Source organism: Chinchilla lanigera, unplaced genomic scaffold (assembly GCF_000276665.1).
Source record: "Chinchilla lanigera isolate Chin_1 unplaced genomic scaffold, ChiLan1.0 scaffold00160, whole genome shotgun sequence".
Taxonomy (NCBI): domain Eukaryota; kingdom Metazoa; phylum Chordata; class Mammalia; order Rodentia; family Chinchillidae; genus Chinchilla; species Chinchilla lanigera.
In genome coordinates, this window is record NW_004955561.1 from 558,601 (window position 1) to 580,950 (window position 22,350).

The following is a 22,350-nucleotide window of genomic DNA, read 5'->3' on the forward strand; positions in this document are numbered from 1 at the left end:
GGGCTAAACTGTGGGGCCATCTGGTAAGATACAGTTCTCCTACAAGTAACAGCAAGCATAAAGTCCAGAGCCACAGTGTGGCTCCCATGACCTACAAATAGGTTCATTATTTTTTTGACACTATACCTCACGGTGTGAACAAGCACGGGTGAGACAGGAGAGTAAGGTTACACAGAGGTCAGAGGACAGCCATGGAGAGGCCCTAGGCTTCTGTTCCCAACAGGATGGGCAGAGCTACAGTCTGATGTTAAGTTAATCCCAAAGACCCAGGGATTACGGGTTTGGTATCCACAGTGATGGCAGTGGGAGGTGTTGTGCACCTATAAGAAGTAAGGCCTAGTGGGACATCCTAGGTCACTAGGGTGTACCCTCAAAAGAAGCCATAGGCCTGTGTTCTCTAGTCCTGCTTCCTGGCTCCAATACGCGCTCACTCCAATATGCACACCCACCATGATGCTCTGCCCTCACTAGAGGCCTGAATCAATCCACCTTGGACAGGAACTTCCAGAAATAAATTTTTTCTCCTGTTTTTTTTTTTTTCCTCTCCCCTCCCCCATAGACACACACTCCCTGAATCTAGGGCCTTTGCACTAAGCTACTTTATTTTTATTTTTCATTTTGAGACAGGGCTTCACAAAGTCACTAAGTTGCCAAGGCTAGGCTTGAACTTGTGATCCCCATGCTTCAGCCTCCCAGAATGCTGGCATTATAGGAATGCACTATTGGACCCAACTAACCTTTTCTCTTTATAAAGTTAAGTGCCTCAGGAATTTCGTTGTAGTAACATAAAGCTGTCTATTCTGGAGCCACCGCTGAATAGTTTCAAGCATGATCTGACTTTTTACATTACAGGGTTTGTTCTGGCTGAGAGGACTGTAAGAGGGCAGAAGCAGAAATAAGTAGACCAGGAGGAAGTGAGTGCAGTCATGGAGGCTGGCATGGACTTGGACCACATTCTGGATGATACCACTAAAGAGATGCAAAGCAGCCATATTCCAGAAGTATTCTCAAGATGCAGCCCACAAGAGTGGCTAAAGAATCAGCAGACCGTGTATTATAAAGGGGAAGAATCCAGTGGGCTAGAAACCTCTATGCTGCATAACCAAGGAAGGGAGCCAACCAGGGCACTAAGGAAGCCTAGGGAGCAGCAGGATGCACAGGGAAGGGGCAGCATAAGGAACCAGTTTCCTTCTGGACATGTTAAACAACAGCTGTTCTTCAGAGGTCCAAGAAGAGATGTAAAATAAGCAGGTGGACATGAGTCTTAAGTTTTGGGAAGAAATCTGGCTGAAGATTTAAATGGAAGCCATGAATGTAGCAAAGCTATATAAAACCAGGAGATATTTTAAAATTCATATACCTAAAATGAGCTAGGTAAAAATATTAATTCCCAAATTAATACTTATACTTAAACTGAACTAGTAATTTTCCCTTCTCATCACCCTTATTACATCAAAGTGAGTTGGTATTGCCATGACTAATAGTACTCACCATAGGTTCTCTGATACCTTAGTGCTGGAAAGAGTCTCAAAGATAAATTAATACACTCATTTCTATAAATGGCAAATAAAGTTCCAAAGAGTTTCACTGACCTTCTCAAAAGGATCCAGCTAGTTGGGAAGAATACTCAGATCCCAGATACTCAAACATGCAGCCCAATGAACTTCCCTCCCAATGGTTTCTTGTTCTGAATAAGTAACTATGACTCAAAAAAGAATATAAAAGTCCTGTCTAGTTGTTTACTATACAAATAACTTGACCTCCCTAGAATGCAGGTAAAAATCCAGAGTTAAAATAGGCCTTTGGGCAAAAACAGGCAGTCATTAAATCATTAATCATTAATTAATTGAGTTATCTCTGTAACCAAAGTCCCTGCAATGTTTGTTCTGATCTGAAACATGCAAGTACCAGTGCAGAGCCCTTGGGCTAAAAAGGCAGAGGCTCAGCAAAGCACACATTATTAGCTCCCTAGGCACCAATGCACAAGAGGGCCACACACTACTAAACGGAGGCAAATACAGAGTAATAACAACACAATTCTTCTTTATTTCTTTGTCCCAGGCACTGCCCTGAATATCTTATAGATTTTATTTCTAATCCTTACAATAATCCTATTAATAATACCATTCCCATTTTTTTCAGATGCAGAAACAGAGGCCAAAAAAGTTAAATATCATGATCACTATCACATCAGAATTAGTAAAGCCAAGAGCCCAAATCTGCCTCAGTTCAAGGCCAGTATGCTTTAAACTAATCACAATCACAAGTATAGGTGAAATTATATTCTATGTTCTCTTTGTGAGATGCTAAGGGAATTACCTATAACAATTATTATCTAAAATGCTTAAATTCTTAAAATTGGGGAAAACTCATAATGATGGTAGCTAAACCGAAGTGACTTATAAAAATAATAATGTAGCATATAGCTTGGCATGACGGTACACACACTTATAATCCTAGTACTGGGGAGGCTGAGGCAGGAGGATTGCCACAAGTTTGAAGCTAGCCTAGGCTAATAGTGAGTTCAAGGCCATCTTAACTACATAGCAAGACCCTATCTCAAAAAACCAAAATAATAGTAATAATGATACAGATGAAGCATGGCTGCTATGCAAAAATAGAAACAATATGTTCCTCCTTGAAGGAAGAAGGATGTTCCACTTACAGACACGTCCCTGTAGTTTCACCTACTAGAGAGGCTGGAGGGAAAGAATACTCAAGAGCAGAAGTGAGAGCCAGCCTGGGCAGCACAAGACCTGACTCAATGTTCAACACAACCAGTTCCTAAAGAACATTATTTTACATAAAACTGTGTTAAGGAAAAAAATACTTGTTCTTTGAAAATAAAAGGCAAAGGTCAGAAGAAAATATAAAAGTTACGTATCAGCTCTGTACCTGAAAACTTCTGAAACTATTTCCCATAATCTTATTGCTTAATTTAGAATATTAAATTTTTAAAAATCAGAATGGCACTTAAGATGATAAGCACAGGTGGGACAGAAAAAAATGTAAAAAATATAAATTACCTTACATTTTAGTCATAAGATTATACTTTCTCCTTGCATCCTAAACCAGAGTTCACACAAGTAATAATACTGGATTAGTTTCAATTTCCTCCCTATTAATTTTGCCCAGCATTTTGTATATGATGAATGTCCAAGAGCTGGTTCAGCACAAGGATGATAATAAGAATGCTAATTCCAACAAGCCCAATACAGAGAGAAACAAATGATAAAATCCATCCTAAACCTACAAAAAAATGCTTCTATCCCACCACACCCCCTGTAACAAATAACAAAACAGCTTATTCTTTGGGAGGGGAAGGGAAGGAAAAAAGGAGAAGACAACCATTCCAAGGCCTCCTTCTAAGTCACCAAAAGGTCTAGGAGCCTAACAATGCTGAGCATTTGTTTCAAAAAACAGATGCCTCAACTGTCCCTGCTTCCTCTTGGCTAGCAGGAAGGCTGTTATGCTTTCAGTACCAGCTGAAGAAAGACAAAAAAGCTTTGAAGTTTTACTGTCTTGGAAAAACTCAAACAGCCTATAGACGGTTCTTAGAGACAGGGCTCTATCCTCTTAGAGACTTCAAAAGTCACTGCTGAAGGGCTTATGGTGAGAAAAGCAGTAACTGTCATCACAAGAATCAGACTGCATTTGCCCATCTGAAAACTCACTGTGGAAGAACTTCACAATCAGAAAATAATTAAGGCAAGCCAAGAATCTCAGAGTTTCTTAATCTAGAAAAGCATACCATCTTCATGTAACCTTACTTAAGGAAATAACAGGCCAAATACTAGAATGTTTAAATTCTAGAATTAAATTTTATGAGTTCAGAGGACAAAATTTGATCACTTTTAGGATACAAATCTATAAATAAATGTGCAATTCTATAGGAAGAAATCCATGTACATTTTTCAAAATAATATGAAGTACCCCCAAGAATGTTCCCCATGAGCCAGAAAGTGATATACCTAACACAATGGCACCTGACCATTATATAAACACACTGTGTTCTTAATAAAAATTACTTTGATTTATATAACTAAAACTAAAAATAATTCAAGATACTATTCATTAAACTTTTACATCCCTTTTACTGTTCGTTATCTTTTATATCCCTTTGGGTGACCAAACTTGTTTTCACACATTCATGCATTTGACAGGAAGTAAAGCTACACATCAGAGCTTTATAAAGTAAAAGTAATTATGTATTTCACACAGTACATCATGTTATACATGCACAGTAAATCAGTTTAAGAATTAATGCGTTAATACATAGCTAATGGAACCAACTATAGGTAACTGTGTGTACATGGATTAGAACACACATATTCATCCATGCATCTCCCAACCCAGTTCTTTTGCTGAGAGGACCTAGAAGCAGTGACACCCCAGGGACAATAACCACAGCAGGTTCTCGCTTCTAAATACCATTCTCCAATAAAATAAAAACCAGGACTCCAAAGAGACATGGCTGACTCTAGGACTAGAGCAAAAAAAAAAAAAGTACAAGATAAATGACAAGTATAGTATCTTTATATTGCCAAATAAGGAAGTCATTAAATCTGCATTTTTAACTCTTAATTGTTCTTCCTTAACAGAATTTTTGTTAAATAAAAGAAAAAAGTCATTACTATGTTTCAGATTTCCACGTCTGAATAATGACCATTGTCACTTCTTTTATCCCAAAATATGGAACCCCGTATTCCCTAACTAAAAAGAACACAGAGAGAGGACACATAAAAAAGCAAAAGTTGTTAGAGGTTAGTCACAAAATTAAATCATACCGTGCAAGTTTCAAGCTTTTTACCAGTTCATCTAATAGGCGGTTATTTTTCAGATCTGGCTCTGTGACTGTCTAGAAAAGAAAAACAGCAGATGGAAGAAGGTCAAAAACAGTAATTAATTTGTCATAATCTTGTTTTTGAAAATGCCTGACCCATTCTCTTGAGACTTTCCATACAACTAAGTCTTCCAGGAAAGCCTCAAAATAAAGTTCATTTGTCTCATACTAACACAGGATATTAAGAGTGAATCGCCACCTGCTAACTGCAAGTCTGATAGGAACTCTCAAAACCACCTGTTAAAATCATGTATTATTTACTCTGCACTAATATAAAACCTAATATGAGCAAGAATTTTTCTTCAAAATGCCAGCACTCAGCTCGCCCAAAAATTTGTCTTGCAAGGATAAGAGAGACGCTCTTTTAAGTAATAAACTAAGAAAGCCATAAAGTTTTCAAAGAAAGTTTAAAAAAATATGACTGGTTTTCAGCAAGACAAAATGCTAAATCCAGCACTTATTTAGCACGAATATTATACGTCTCCATAACAAGGCCATTTCAGCAAAGATGTGCAGCACAGTGGTAAAGACCTCAGACCTGGGAGCCTGGGAGCCAAACTGCACCATTTCCTGCACAGCACAAGCGTTCAGAACAGTTCAGTGATATCCTGATACAATGAACCTACTAGAGGGGACAAGTTAGTCAAACCTTTATCTAGTTCCAGTGTCCTTTCTATGACTCTTTTTTCTTTATTCTCACTTGTGTTTGATTCCTACCAATCTTACCTTCTCAACAGTTCTCATTACAGTACAGTTTTAAAACCCTTAACAACAAATGCCCTAGTGTTGTCCCTGACTGGTTTGAGAAAGAGATAAAGGACCAGTTAGGCTGGTTTCAGCCCAATGGCCATGAATCTTTGCCTTCTGCATAAATACTTACACTAGTCCTTTGCAAATGAATAATCCAATGAGCAGTTTCCCCAAAAAGTGAAAAATTATTTTTAAAAATAGAGCCATAAAAATACAGTTTATAGTAAAGAACACTACACCCTAATCTTAAAACTAGCTTTTACTTCCTCAAATACATTTAAGTTATCAGAAAGCATGAGAAATTGAACAAAGTCTTACATGTACGTTAGAGGTCCTTTCTGAAAATGTCTTTTACAGACTTTAACTCAATAACTACTCATCTTCCCATGTGCTTTTGAGTATGCATGAAGCACAAATATTTGCCAAAGTTAAAAAAGTAGAAATAAAAACTCACCACAAAACAAGTTGGACACTGAGTTTTATATGACAGAAATTTTCTTATACAGAGAGAACAATCTGCAAAACACAAAATGCAATATAAGTTAAACTATATTAACCCCATAGGAATCTGACTTTTAACAAAATCTGACTTAGGCCTGGAAGAGTTCCATCATCTAAGGTAGAGCATTATACTCTTAAATTTCTAGTCCCTCTGATCTACACACATTGACATGTAATTAAATGGTATTTGAGGAAAGGGAAATACATCAAATATAATGAGTCCCTAGGATACAATTTCATAAACAATATTTATCACTCTGTCTATTTGCAAGCAATGGGAACATACTCGCAAGACCTGGGTTGGGTACTGCACAAAACATCCCAGATAGCTCTATTGCCTGTGATGTGAAAACACAAATTCCAAAAAAAAGATATGTACGTAAGTTAAGAAATGAAACATATCAAGGTTATTAAATGAGCAATTTCTACATCATCACTCTGTAAGTGAGGTCTATCATCTCACACTTAAAAGGCAAGTGTGTGGTATGCACTAAGCACAGAATAAAGCAAGAACCCTTACCCTTCAGGAGCTAACGAGGCTGTGAAGCACAGTACAACTCAGTGTACTGTGTCCTAGCCACTTTGGCAGAAATACGCATAAACTGAATTCCCCATGCTCAAGGTAGAGTAAATGCTCTCCTAGTCAAAGAAAAGCAGACATGACTAGCAGAATGGTCCTTGCTGGCAGCTAATTCCAAGTTGCCAGATCCAGCTGACTTAAAGAAACCTGTTTAAAAGTTCAGTTTGCTGGGCATGGTGGCACATACCTGTAATCCCAGTTACTCAAGAGGCTGAGGCAGGAGGATTGCACATTCACAGCCAGCTTGGGCAACTTACCCAGACCCTGTCTCAAAATTAAAAATAAAAATGATGGCGACATACTTCAGTGATAAAGCATCCCTCAGCTCAATCCTCAGCACTACAAAAAGAAAGAAGAAAAACGGGGGATTGGTTTGCCTGATATGATTTAGATACAGTACAATTTACATCTTGGCACCCAGAAATAAAGCCTTGCCAGTCTCAGTAAAAATACTAGAAAAAAATGAAAGGATATGTTATAAAAGGATAAAACAAGGAACAATTTAAGTTCTCTGGAAAACAAACAGAAAGGACCATTTTGGCATTATAAGATCCTTGGAAGTTGCCAATCTATCCTAATAAGAAATAGCTGAAAAACTGATAAACCAACTCTTCTTAGATCCATGAGAAAGCATGGTCATAGGGCTATCTGCTGCACCCAAAACTGGAGGAGAGACAGCCAGGCAGATCCAGAATCACCACTCACGGAGGAGAGAACCCTCCCAGCAAAGACCTCCCCACAGGAACAAAGAAACCTGGGCCAACTGTAATTCATACTTTGCTGGAGGCTCAGGGGAGGAGTCTGAGAGTTACAAACTCCCTGCTGTGGGAGGTCTCGGAATCTGTGAGTTTTAGCTCCCAGGTCTCACAGAACCAAGAAAAATCCGCTCGTCCTTCCTGCAAGGGATTTGGACGGTAACTCCTCTGAGATAAGCCAAAGCACTCACTTGGGATTGAACCTAAGGCCTTTACACTGAACTACACCCCAGCTCATTTTTACTTTTTATTTTGAGGCACACTCTAAGTCACTTATGATCCTGCTGCCTCAGCCTCCTGGAGTATTGGGATGACAGACACAGGCCACCACTCCCAGCCAGCACTGTGTTCTCAATCACAGCCAACCCACTGGGCTTCTATCAGAACTCAACTGACTGGAAGAAAGTAATACACAACTCAAACCCTTCCTAGTCATCCTTTCCCACCTCAGGAGGGAAAAAACAGAAGCGCTTGGGAAGTTCTCAGTGCAAGAGCAAAGCACACTAGGAGACCTCACCATGGACTAGACAGCCTGCCTCCTCCCTACTTACCAACCTCATCCACTCAAGGCCTGTTTACTACAGTTCTGTCACCCAGGACATCATTTCTGGCTGGTAAGAAAAAATTACAAAGCATGTTGAAAACAGCAGAAAACACAGTCTGAAGGTTTGATCTTCAGCACCATCAAAAAAAAAAAAAAAAATCAGTTTGAAGAAACTGAGCAAACAGAACTACAGTTAAACAGCAGGAATAGTAGAAATATCACATCAGGCATTTTTAAAACTACAATATATACGTAAGAGCTCTAATAGAAGCATAGATAACACGTAAAAACAGCTGAATAATGTAAACAGAAGCAAAAATTCTCAAAAAAGAATCAAGGAAACACTACAGATAAAACCACTGAAAGAACTGAAGAATGCCTTCCATAAGCTAATAACAGATTGGACACATCAAAGGAGAAAACCTCCCGTTTGAGGTGTCAATGGAAACCTCCAACAATGAAAAGCAAAGAGAAAAACAAGGACCAAACAAATGGAACAGAATATCCAAAAAGTGTGGGAACACTACTAAAGATGTAACATGCAATACCAGCAACAGAAAAGTGAAAGGAACACAGGAAGCATTTCAAGGAATAACTGAGAATTGCCCCAAATTAATAGTCCACACTAAACTGCTTTTCCATGAAAACTAAACAGCATAAAATCAAACAGCATAAATGCTAAACAAATAAAACATTATACCTCAGCATATCATACTCAAACTATAAAAATTAAAGACAAAGAAAAATCTTGAAAGGAGGCAGGAGGAAGGTGGGGCAAACTTATCTACAGAGGGACAAAGATAGCAATTACGTCTGACTTCTCACAAGAGTGTGAAGACAAGAGTGAAATATTTAAATTATTCCAAGAAAAACACCACCAACCCAGGTCTCTATATCCTGTCAAATTATCCTTTAAAAGTGAAGGAGAAACACTTCCCCAAGCCAGTAAAAACAGAGGGACACTACTGATATTAGACCTTCCTTTAATACATTCTAATTGTTCTTTAAAAAGAGGGAAAACAATTTAGGTCAGAAAGTCAGACCTAAAGATTAATGGAGGAGAAAGTGAAAGTAAAATAAAAACTTTATTTTATTATTCTAAGAAATAAATGTGTACAATAACAATGAAGTATTGAATTCTATATGCTTACATATATACATACATATAGGTATGTGTATGTATATGTAGCTATTAAATATATGCATGCTTTTGAGGAAGTGAAATGCAGGACAGCAACTCACTGCTGTTAGATAGAGTTGTGGCATAGTTAACTGCTTCCCAGCTGATTGGCTCAGCATAGTTCTAAGTGTGACTGAAAAATTTAATAAGGAGGGAAGACCCACTGTGCGTGTGGGTGGCACCAGCAGGCTTGCAGACTGGAAGGAATAGGAAGGGAAAGAAGAAGGAAGTCTCGCTGCCGCTTCTCTGGAGGAGACCTAATCTTTGCCCTCACCTGAAGGTCTCCAGGCTTCCAGAGCAGACTCTTCTGCCTTACAAGGCAGCTGCTTCAGCTTCCTGATATGGACTTGTATGGGACTCTACAGTGAGCTCCAGGCCTTTGACTTCTGACTGGATCTCCAGCATGCAGACACAGACTTTCACCACTCTTCCACATTGACTCTGCACATCAATCCGTTCAACAAGACTATTTCTCAGCTAATGTTTAATGCACTGGATTAAGTCCATGTCCTCGACACTCAAAAGCATTATTTAAATGTATGAATTTGGATCAATTTAACTAACCTACATTCTGTTCATTATTCATATCCAAAAGACAACAAGCACTGAAATACAGTATGATAGTTTACAATACTAAATCCTGAAATGTTTAAAGCATGCCAATGAATGACTAAAATTGTTGATCACCAGTTGCAGTCAATTCAGGTGATACTGGAATGCTACAGATCTGGCTCCTACTAAAACTGAGGGCTTTTCTGTCATTAAGATGACACTAAAGATCTACAAGGGAAAAGTTATATAAATTAGCTTTAATTCCACCATAGAAATTAAAAGATGAAAGTATAAAAAATTATCTTTAAATATATGTTAGTTGATATATAATATAAAACAAGTAATCTGTAAGGACATTATCAAAGTATAGGGAAGTGAAGGACGTGAGTTTTGTTTTAAATGAAATTTCTGCTTGACTATTTAACACCTCACTGCTATCTTATCTTCTTATCCTATCCTATCCTATTCTAGCCTCGCCTAGCCTATCCTAGCCTATCCTATCCTATCCCAAGACTGGGAATAGAATCCAGGGCCTTCTGCTGGCAAGCACTGTACCACTGTGCTACATTCTCAACTGAGCAGTAGTAGAAGTTTTAAAAGAGAAAAACATACACACACACACAAATATATGTAGAAAAAAAGAATAAACTTTCTGTTTCAGATAAAAGTTGCTTAAAATACATTGCTATACTGTATACCCCCACAAAGTCCTGGTTCAGAGTTCATAGGTACACTTGTTTATGGATTTTTCCTTAGAACCTAACAACTGTTTACAGAACCCCCAGGACTTTGTGGAAACTACAAACACCCTTCGCAGTTTTTTTGTGGGAGTTTCAGCCAATCCGAGAGCATTATTCAATTCTCCTTGCTGCTAATTGGATGCTGCCCTGTAACCTATCTCCTGCAGATGCACTAGTACTCCCGAATATCAGGTTGCTGCATCGCCTGTAGCTCTCTTCAGTGTCCTTGGTTTTATCCTTCTTAATGCCCTAAGATCCCTAAGACACCACAAAAAGGCCCTGTACCTTGTTTTTTTAAATTTTTAAAATATTTATTGAAAAGCAACTTCATGGTAACACATGAAAACAAAACACACCAGTTATAAGAATATTAAAATACAAAACAGTGATAAATCTCACCACAAAATTTACAAGACCTATATATAGAAAACATTTCAGAGAAATTAAAATTTTCAAGTAACATTTTAAGGGGAAACACCTGAAGATAACAATTTTCTATGAAAATCCAAAAGATTTGAAATTATTAAAACAATTTTGAAAATGAAGAAAAAACTTTGGAAGGCTGACATGACATTATGTCCATAATTAATATATATTTATATCTTATTTACTTTTTCAGCTTCTCATACTAAGGAGACAATACGATGCTTGCACATATGAGTCTGATTTATTTCACTCTTAAGTATGGACTTGAGTTGCATCCATTTACCTATAAAGGTCTCCAGTTTATCCTTTTTATGGCTGAATAATACTCCACTGTATAAAAAAACCAGACACTTTTTTTACCCATTCCATGGTTGGTGGACATTTGGGTTCTTTCCAAGGTTTTGCTATTTCAAATTGTGCTGCTAGGATACACATATATCACTGTGCCCTGCACCATCTAAGGCTTTTGGTAATGAACCTAAGCACCAGAAGAAGTCTAAGACACTTGAAGAGAAGGTTGAATAACTATGCAGTATTTTTATTAAATTAAATTTAATTAATTATAGTACTGACTTCCAGGAAGATGGTAGAATGGTGAACAGCAGAGAAATAAGCCTCTCTGAGATTTGGTGCCCAGAGGTTGGAATACAGCAATGTGAGGAACTTGAGGATGAAATTGGGTCCCTGAGACCCAGCAAGGATCAGAAGTGAGAACTGAAGCTCACAAAAAAAGTGAAGATACCTCAGTGCAGAATAAAGTGGCAAGTAGTACTTTTTCCCTGAATCCTGGCTCACTGTGTGAGAGGGGCAGCTGGAACTTGCAGATACACAGTGAATACTGATGACCCCAGAGGCCTCCACAGAAAAATGCACCAATGGCACAGAGAAGTGGACACAGCAGACTGCAGTGGCTGGTGAGTTATTCAGGTTTGGACGTTCCCCAGGAGAGAGTGACTGGCTGGTAGCCATCACGGAGAGGGGCCAACTGAGCTCACAACTCAGAGCAGCTTTGGGCTGGCTCCATCTAGCAGCTCCCAGTGTCAGGGTAAGGTGGAATTGAATTGAAACTGGAAGGAAGCACATGTGGCAGGCTGAACAACTAGGGTGCCCGACTCACAGCCAGAAACCAGCCTGAACTTCAATGGAACAAAAGGTGCAGACTTACTGGGATTATGCAATACCCTGCCATAAATCTGTAATTGGCTTGCTGGGATTAATCAAAATGGATCTGGGACCTATCTGCCTACTCTAGCTATGCTTGACAACAGAGACATTCCTTGAATTGGATTTTTGTTTCATTTCTTTTCTTTTCTTTTCCTGTTTTTTGAGGGTTTTTGTTCTTGTTGATGTTTACTTTTATTTTCTTTTTCCCTTATTGTTTGTTCTTACTTTTATGTAAGTTTGAATATTATTTCTAGTTTTGTTATTTTCATTTCTTCCTTCTCTTTCCCTCCTGTCTTCTTCACCATTTCCAAAGTTCACATAACCTTCCTTTGTCCTCCAATCTTGCTTCTAATCTCTTCTTCTTCTACTTACTTTCCCCCCAACCCTTTAAAAATTTTCTCCCCTCAGGGTAAGATTGCCATATTGAAGGCATATTTATTGAAGGCATATTTCTGGTTTGTTTTAGGTTTTGTTATAGAACCACGAATCTAGTTCATAAAGTTGACAAATTAACAGTTACTGAGTTTGTCATTTTTTAGGCTGTATTGGGTGCTATTGTTATTGCTTCTTATACTGCTCTAGCCAAGGTGACATAATTGTTCTCATCAGCTACTTTTCCTGGTATGCTAAGATTGAGATTGCCTAAGGTCCATAAACAAGACTTTAGGCCAGTGCCGAAGGACAAGTGGCACCAACTTCTCGTCCTCAGTAAAGTAAAGAGGTAGGATCTTGCAAAAAAACTCAAAACTCAGAAGCTGGCTATACCTGGAAGGTGAACTCCTAAGGGCTCTACATACTAGTAATAAAGTTATCTGCCATAGCAATCTACAAGCATCAACCCAGGAATTAAACTTTAAAAAAAAGGAAGAAAATACATAGACCCAATCAGGCCTTAAAGTTCACATAACCTTCATTTTCCAGTCTTGCTTAAAGTAAGACACAACTGCAGACTTCTAGCTCACAAATGGCAAATCCAGGGGGCAAGGAGGTGGAACAATTCAAAAGCCACACACTGTACCCTGTGAAGTAGTAACAGTGGAAATAACAAAACAGATGAATGAGACTCTAGAAACAAATCAAATCAGAAATAATTTCTCAGATAACTACAGACATACTGACCATAATGGCAAATGTTTAGTGACTCTAGAGCAGATATATATTAAAAAATAGAGGCGCTTAGGTAAATGATGGAAATCATGAACACCCAATAAGAAATGGAATCCATGAAACAGATTCAAGTGGATATCCACAAGATTACAAATTCCACTGAAAGCAGAATGAGCCAGTGGGATGAAGAATATCAGATAGAGAAGATAGCACTGTGGTTAGCAATTATGAAAGCCTTCTTAAAAATAGGAAGGGATCATGAAAATCAATTCAACAGCTGCTAGATGATGCAAAGAAGAATAACAAAACTGATCACAGTCAGGGAAAAAGCAAGAGATAACACAAATGACACTATAAACTGGTTCACAGAAGTCATGGCAGAAAACTTTCCCAGCAGGGAAAGAGAATTTGATGTACAGTTAAGTGAAGCATACAGAACTCCAATTAGCCATGACAAAAAAAAATCTACACCAAGCATATAGTAATCAAGATTCCACAAATTCAACATTAGAATATTAAAAGCTATTAGAGAAAAGAAATAAATTATCTATAGAAGAAAGCTCATCAGAATCACAGCAGAATTCTCAACACAAACCTTTAAATCAGGGACAGCTTAGAGTAAAGTATTTGCAGCCCTAAAAGAAAACAACCTGTAACCCAGCCTATAAAACTATCTTTTAAAATTGATGGAGAAGTAAGATACTTCCATGAAAAAGAATATGTAAAAAAATTCATGACCACCAAAGCGGCATTCCAAAATGTTCTGAAGGACATTATAGAAAGAGATAACAAGGACTATTACTCCAAAACAATGAATCCAATGCAAGGCAAGTAATTAAATAGAAGGGGAAAACACAGGAACCAACAACAGGAAAATAACATGACAAGGATAAGTTAACACATACCACTTCTAACCAATAATGTAAATGGTCTCAACTCACCAATCAAAAGAAACAGATTAGCAGAATGGACCAAGAAGCATGATCCAGCAATATGTTCCATAAAAGAAATATATTTAATACAAAAATAAATTCACAGGCTGAAAGTCAAAGAATGGAAAACAATACTCCATGCAACAGGAACCCAGAAAGAAGCAGGGGTAGCTATTCAATTTACAGACAAAGTGTATTTCAAGCTAAGACTGATTAAGAGACAAAGAAGATCACTACAGCTTTGTAAAGGGAACAATTCAAGAAGAAGCAATAACAATCATAAATATATATATGCACCAAATACCAGCACATACAACTATATAAAACAAATACTAATGGACATGAAAAATCAAATACGCACTAAAACATTTGCAGTGGGGAACTCAATACCCCATTATCACAAACACAGTAACTAGACAAAAAAAAAAAAAAAAAAAAAAAAAAAAAAGAAATACCAGAACTGAACCAAATCTGTGAACAAATGAACTTAGTAGATGTCTTCAGCATTCCACCCCACGGTAACAAAACATATACACTTCTAAGCTACACACAGGACACTCTCAAAAATAGACCACATACTAGCTCCAAGAACATGCAAAGGAACTGAAATTATGCTATGCATATTATCAGAACATAGTGCAGTGAAATTTAAAAGTAATGGCAAAGAAAACCACAAGAACTTCTTGAACATATGAAAATAACACCTTCCTAAATAACCAATGGGTCTTAGATGAAACTAAAGAAGAAATTAGACAATTTCTACAATTAAATGATAATGCCAATATAACATACTGGAACTTATGGGACACAATGAAAGCAGTCTTACCAGGGAAATTTACAGCAGTGAATTCTCATATCAGAAAAAGAGCAAGCTCAAGTAAGCAACCTAATGTTGAAACTCAAGCTTCTAGAAACTGAACAAGTCAAGCCCAAAGCCTGAATAAAGGAGGAAGTTATAAAGATATAACTTTATAAGAACACAAGTTATAAAGAATTTATAAAGTCATAAGGAACACAAATTAATGCAATGGAGACTAAGAAAACAATACAAAGAATCAATGAAATGAAGAGTTGATTCTTTGAAAGATTAAATAAAACTGACAAAACCTTAGCCAACCTCATCAAGAAATGAAAAGACTGAAATCCATGCAATTAGGAATGAAAAGGGTAAAATCACAACAGATCCTGCAGAAACCCAGACCTACTTAAAGAACCTACATTCAAATAAGATAGAAAACACAAGAGGAAATGGACAGATTCCTAGATACATATGAATTACCAAAGGTGGGTCAAGAAGATATAAAAATTCTAAATAAAGCAGTATGACTTAATGAAATTAAAGATGTAATTAAAAACTTAACAACAAAGAAAAGCCCGGGCCCTAATGGATTCATGCTGAATTCTACAAGAAATTTAGAGAAGACTTAATGCCACTATTCTTCAAAGTCTTTAATGAAATTGAAAGGAAAAAATACTCCCAAAGTCATTCCTGGAAGCAAGCATTAATCTGACATCAAAACCAGAGAAGAATCTAATCAAAAAGAACTACAGGGCAATTTCCCTAATGAACATAGATGCAAAAATCTTCAATAAGATCCTGGCAAATAGAATGCAGCAAATCATCAAGAAGATTATATACCATGATCAAGCAGGATTCATCCTAGACATGCATGGATGGTTCAACATATGCAAATTGATAAATGTAATACACCATATGAACACAGCCAAATACAAAAACCATATGATCGACTCAATAGATGCAGAAAGAACTTTTGACAAAGTCCAACACTCATTCATGATAAAAACCCTACAGAAAGTTGGAATTGATGGTTTTTATCTCAATCTGGTAAAAGCCATCTGTGACAAACCAAGAGCCAACATCATACTAAATGGACAAAAACTGAAAGCTTTCACTCTAAAATCAAGAGCAAGACAAGGATGTCCACGTATGGAGGACCACCTAGGCAACTTTTCTTGAAAGAGGAGCAATTGCCTCCATTTTGGCTGGGCCTGACCCTATTTCTATGTATTGATATGTACAGAGCTGGCTAGGACTTTTCCTTATCCCTTCAATTGGCTTTAAGCAATGCGTATCGGGCTAGCCAAGGTGCTGATGGTAACCTTTGGAGATGGCAGAGGTGCATCCCCAGACGTCCTATTGTTTCCACAAATGAGTGAGCCAGGATGAGGCAGGATATGTGAGCCAATGTTCCATGCTGTCAGCTGGGATCAAATCTTGGGATTGAAAGATTACTTCCTTAGGCTTGAAAGATTACACATCAGAGCTGAAGCATCAACCCCAAAATATTAGATACTATCTCAATTGTGTTATGCAAATTACTCTTTCTGCATACCATTCTCTCTGCATTTGCAGAAGTGCTTTCAGGCCTCCTACAGCTCATGGCACTCACCTACTTCCCAAGGTTCTCACAGTCACTCATCCTCAAGCCATCCCTTCTTTGTGAATGAATAAAACCTGGGTTCCGCCTTGGGTCAAGGCCTTTGTTCCAGATGCCCATCATTGAGGCTGGATTTAGGACCCCTTGACTCCCCATAATTACAAATATGCCTTAGTGTCTTTATTCTCACCATAGATTGCATTGGAAGTGGTAGACTGGATTAACTTGAATTAACTGAATTTCAATAACTTTTCACGGGATTAGAAATACAAACTTCCTGGTCGTGACGAGGACTGGGAAGTGCTCTCTATAATTGGCACCCAACGTGGGGCTCAAATCCACAACCCTGAAATTAAGAGTCTCATGCTCTATGGACCACTCTTATGCAATATAGTTTTGGAAACTTTAGCCAGAACAATTAGACAAGAAGAAGAAATAAAAGTAATAAGGGTAGGAAAGGAAGAAGCTATCCTTTTTTTTTTTTTGCAGGTGGCATGATACTCCACATGGAAGACCCCAAAAACTTCACCAAAAGACTTCTAGATTTAATAACCAAATTCAGTAGCATATTGGAATACAAATAAACACTCATAATTCAATAGCATCCCTGTACACAAATAACATATTGACAGAGAAATTAGGGAGTCAATCCTTTCACACTAGCATCCAAAAAAATGAAGGAAGTAAAAGACCTTTACATTGAAAACCAAAAGACTCTGAAAAAGGAGCTCAAAGAGGATGCCAGAAAATGCAAAGAGATCCCTTGCTCTTGGGTAGGAAGAACTAATATAGTGTAAACAGCCAGACTTCCAAACTTGTTATATAAATTTAATGCAATTCCAATCAAAATACTAATAGTGTATCTCACAGTATGAGAGAAAACAATCCCACAGTTTATTTGGAACCAGAAGAGACCTAGAATAGCAAAAGCAATTTTGGGCAACAAAGGAAAGGCAGGGAACATTACAATCCCTGACTAGAAATTATACTACAAAGCTACTGTGTTAAAAGAACAGGATGGTATTGGCAAGGAAAAAAAAGCAGGCCTGAGGATCAATCGGACAGATTCGAAGATGCAGAAACAACTCCCAACACACTGAGCCACCTTACCTTTGACAAAGGATCCAAACACCTTCACTGGAAGAAAAATAGCCTTTTAAACAAATAATGCTAGAAAAACTGACTTTTCACATGCTGAAGATTAAAGTTAGACCCATATCTTTTACCATGCACTACACTAAAATTGAAATGGGTCAAAGATCTAAATGTTAAAACAGCAATAAATCTGCTGGAAGATAGAACAGGTAGAACTCTTAAAGACTTTGGTGTAGGCAAAGACTTTATGAACAAAACCCCAGATGCACAGGAGCTATCACAAAGAATCAATTTTTTCCCGAATTTCTATGTCAGTGAGTTTGGCAACAAAGGCAAGGCAGGAGGCATCACAATTCCTGACTTAAAGTTATACTACAGAGCTACTGTGATAAAAACAGCATGGTACTGGCAAAAAAAAAGAAGACCTAAGGATCAATGGACAGATGAAAAGATGCACAAACAACTCCAAACACACTCAACCACCTTATCTTTGACAAGGGGCCAAACATGCTCACTGGAAGAAAGATAGCTTCTTTCATAAATGGTACTGGAAAAACTGACTTTCCACATGCTGATGACTAAAATTAGACCCATATCTATCACCATGCACTAAACTAAAATCAAAATGGATCAAAGATCTAAATTTTAAAACAGAAACATTAAATCTGCCAGAAGATAAAATAGGTAGAACTCTTGAAGATATAGATGCAGGCAAAGACTTCATGAACAAAACTCAAACTGCACAGGAAATACTACAAAGAATCAACAACTGGTATCCCACCTTTTTAAAAAGGTTTTACACAGCTAAAGAAACCACCAACAGAGGGAAGAGACAGCCCACAATGTGGGAAAAAATTTTTGCCAGCTGTTCCTCAAAGGACTAATATTGGGGTTGCGGATTTAGCTCAGCTGCACAGCACCTGCCTGGCAAGTGCAATTACAGGTACTGGAAAAAAACCAAAAACAAAACAAAACAAAAGAAACAAAGGACTAATATCTAGAATATATAAAGAACTCAAAAAAAAACTCTTAAAGACTTTGGTGTAGGCAAAGACTTTATGAACAAAACCCCAGATGCACAGGTTGCGAGATCAATTACAGGTACTGGAAAAAAACCAAAAACAAAACAAAACAAAAGAAACAAAGGACTAATATCTAGAATATATAAAGAACTAAAAAAAAAAAAAAAAAATCAGATCCTCCCAAATTTAACAACCCAATCCAAAAATGGGGATCTGAAATGAACACACACTTCTCAGATGATGAAGCAAAAACAGCAAATAAATATATGAAACAAATTCAGTATCACTGGTCATCTGAGAGATGCAAATTAACACAATGCTGAATTTCCATCTCACTCCAGAAAGAATAGCTATTATCAAGTAGTCAACCAATAACAAATCCTGGAGGGACATCAGGGAAAAAGGAACTTTCCTCCGCTGTTGGCAGAAAAAGACTGATGCAATCGCTGTAGAAATCAATGTGGATATTCCTCAAAAAACTAGGACCAGAGGTTCCATTCGACCCAGCTACTCCTCTTCTTGGTATGTTTCCAGAAGAATTAAAAGCATCACTCCATAGTTATATACGCACACCCATGTTTATAGCAGCACAGTTCCTAATAGCTAAATCTTGGAAAGAACACAAATGCCCATCAACTGATGAGTAGATAAAGAAGATGTGCTTTTTTTTACATAATGGGGTACTACTCAGCCATAAAGAATGATAAACTTGACACATTTCTAGGTAAATGGATGCACCTTGAGACTATACTCTTTTAGTGAAATAAATTAGAAAAACATGGAGATATTGCATCATCTCTCTTGTAAAAGAAACCAAAAGTGTACATAAGGACCAAAATGCATAGTAAATATTGGGAAATGGTAAGAAAATGTTCAAATTGGAACGGGAATAAGAGAGGGGGGAGGGGAAAGCAAGGGATGGAAAAAAAGAAGGAAAAAATGGAAACAAAGCTTTATAAATAAAGAAGAGGGGTTGAAGGGAGGGGAGAGGAATGGAAAAAAAGAAGAATCAATACATATCATGTACAAGTATAAATTCCCTATGATGAATGTGACATTATATCTAAAATGTACCAATAAAAATTACAGTACTATATACAGTACTTTATTAAATTAAATTACATACCTGCAGGAGACACAGCATATTTAGGATTTAAACTACAAAAATAGGCATTTAAAGGCATTTTTCTCACCATATCTGAAATATGCAGTTTTTCACAATTTGGAGGTACTCTAGGAACATAACCCCATGAAATTCAGGGGTCCACTATAAACGTAAAATTTAAGTATCATGTTTTGTGAAATCCCATGGCAACAAGGAAAATACTTATGTACGTTTCACAAAGGAAAATGAGGAAGGAATCACAGCACCTCACTATTAAAAAAAAAAACAAATGAAGAAGAGAGTAAAAGAGGTAAAAATAGCTACTATATAGAAACAATGAACACATCGGCAACACTAAGTCTTCTACTATAAGTAGTTACTTTAAATATAAATGGATTAAACTCTCTAATAAAAAGACAGTGACTTAATGTATTTTAAAAACCCAAGACTCAAACATATGTTATCTATAAGAGATTCAGAGCCAGGCACAATAGAGTACACCTATAATTCCAGCACGCTGGAAGCTGAGGCAAGAGGTTCAAAAGTTGAGCCTAGCCTTGGCAACTTAGCAACATAGCTAGGTAGTGAGACCCCATGTCAAAATTTAAAAAAAAATTTTAAAAAACCTGGCAGTGTAGCTCAATGTGAAGGCCCCATATCAAATCCTCAGTACCACAAAAGAGAGAGACAGAGAGACAAAGACTCAACTTACACACTGTCTTGGTTACTTTTCTCTCGTTGCTGGGACAAAATACCTGACGCCCAAAATTAAGGAAGGAAAGGTTTATTTTGCTTACAGTTTGTGGAGGCTTCAGTCCATACTTGGCAGATTACAAGGCAGACTGGCACATGGCAGAGAGCTACAGCTCATGTCCGCAGAACACAGCAAAGCAACAAAACACACACCAGGGCAGAATGGCCTCAAGCACCCTTTTCCTCTCTTACATATGCAAACTATCCACCCCAGGGCGGGTGCAGCTCTCACACCCATAATCAATCAAACTCTAAAAGCCTGCTCCATGGCCGCATGAGGCTTTGGGGGGACACCCAGACACAAACCATAACATTCCACCCCTGACCCCCCAAAGACTCATGCCCATCCCTTTATGCAAACAGCATTTAGTCCATCTGCAAGAGTTGCCAAAGTCCTAACAGTTGTAGCATTGCTGAAAAGTCCAAGTCCCAAGTTTCCTCTGAGATGAAGGCAAACTCTTAGCTGTAAGCCCCTGTACAAATGAAAAGTTAAATACTTCCAACATTCTATGGCACAAAATAAGCAGTACCATTCCAAAAGGTACAAACAGGGGGACACAGAGTATTGGGACCAAAGCAAGTCCAAAATCCAGCAGGGCTAACGTTATGTCCTGTAGTTCCATGACCAGCATCTGAAGCAAGCTGTGGCACATTGTGAGCTCCAAAGGGTTTGCATGAGTCCACCCCTGTGGCACTTCTGATGGTTACAGCTTCCACGGCTTCTCTCTTAGGCCTGCTTTGCTCCCTCCTTGCAGCTATCCTTAGATGATCCACGGTCCTGGCTTTTCTAAACTTCTGAGGTATCCAGTGCACCTTTTGCTTCACACTCACAGCCACACACATTGCCCTCTCAGGGGCACACTGCCTGACCCCCCAGGCCTTCTGAAATCTGGGTGGAAGCATCTTTAACCTCAGAAGTCTTGCATTCTCCATGTACCTAAAGCCAGGGCCACATGGATGATGCCAAGGTCTGCTGCCACCTGGAGCAGCAGCCAAGTTTTCCTTTCTCTTGGCCACAGGGGTAGAGTGCCTGGATTGCTGGGCACTCTGAATCCAATCCTGAGGAACAAATCCTCTATGCTGCCGCCATTCTGGAACCTGCTGTGGCCACGCCGCCATTCTGGAACATGGCGCTCAGCAGCTTTTTTCTCAAAGCAAGGTCTTTCACCTTTGCTGTTTTGAGGCTGCAAAGGGTGGAGACTTGCTGCTTCTTGTGATGCCCTCAGGCCATCTTTTCTATTCTCCTGTTCTTTCTCAGCAATAGAGATCACCTCAGCCTTATCTTTGCAGTCAACAGCATTACTGGAGCTTCCTTTCTGGCCAAACTCACAATGTTTTAAATCATCCTGCTGGGCTCTTTGTTCTTGATTCTCAACATAAATCTGGCTAAAAGTCCCCAACAATAGCCATGCCACTGCCCCAACGTTTAACTGCCTTGGTATTTCTTTTGCCAGATTAATCAGTCCACTGCCACCCTTAATCTCAGTCTTAGGCAAAGTCTCTGGACATGAGCAAAATGCAGACAAACTTTCTCCCAAGCCATAACACACATCATCTGGAGTCCAACAACCAATGCAGTCTTTAGTCCTTCTTCCGAGCAGAAACCTCCCAAACCTGGTCTTTACCGGCAAGATTTCTATCAGCTTTCTGGTCTTCTGAGCTCTGACCAGAATCTCCCAGACAGAACAGCTGGAGGTGTTCTAGCGTTTCTCTTTCAGGCAACATCTCTGAACCTTTCCAAACACTTCCCACAAGCCATTTCCCAAGGCTCTTGAACCACATGGTCAGGTATAGTCACAGCAATGACCCCACTCCTGGTACCAAATTCTGACTTGGTTACTTTTCTCTCGTTGCTGGGACAAAATACCTGACGCCCAAAATTAAGGAAGGAAAGGTTTATTT

General features: G+C 38.3%; 1 protein-coding gene across 6 annotated transcripts in view; it reads right to left on the reverse strand.

Moving 5' to 3' along the window:
• Rad18 (RAD18 E3 ubiquitin protein ligase) overlaps positions 1–22,350 on the reverse strand; it is a 138,769-nt gene that overhangs the window by 95,015 nt on the left and 21,404 nt on the right. For all 6 annotated transcript variants that reach the window (XM_013509105.1, XM_013509107.1, XM_013509108.1 and 3 more), the window contains exons 4-5: positions 6,048–6,109; positions 4,788–4,858 (exon numbers count right to left, since the gene is read on the reverse strand). In XM_013509105.1, the coding sequence (XP_013364559.1) occupies positions 4,788–4,858; positions 6,048–6,109 (133 nt within the window). The remainder of the gene's footprint in view (positions 1–4,787; positions 4,859–6,047; positions 6,110–22,350) is intronic.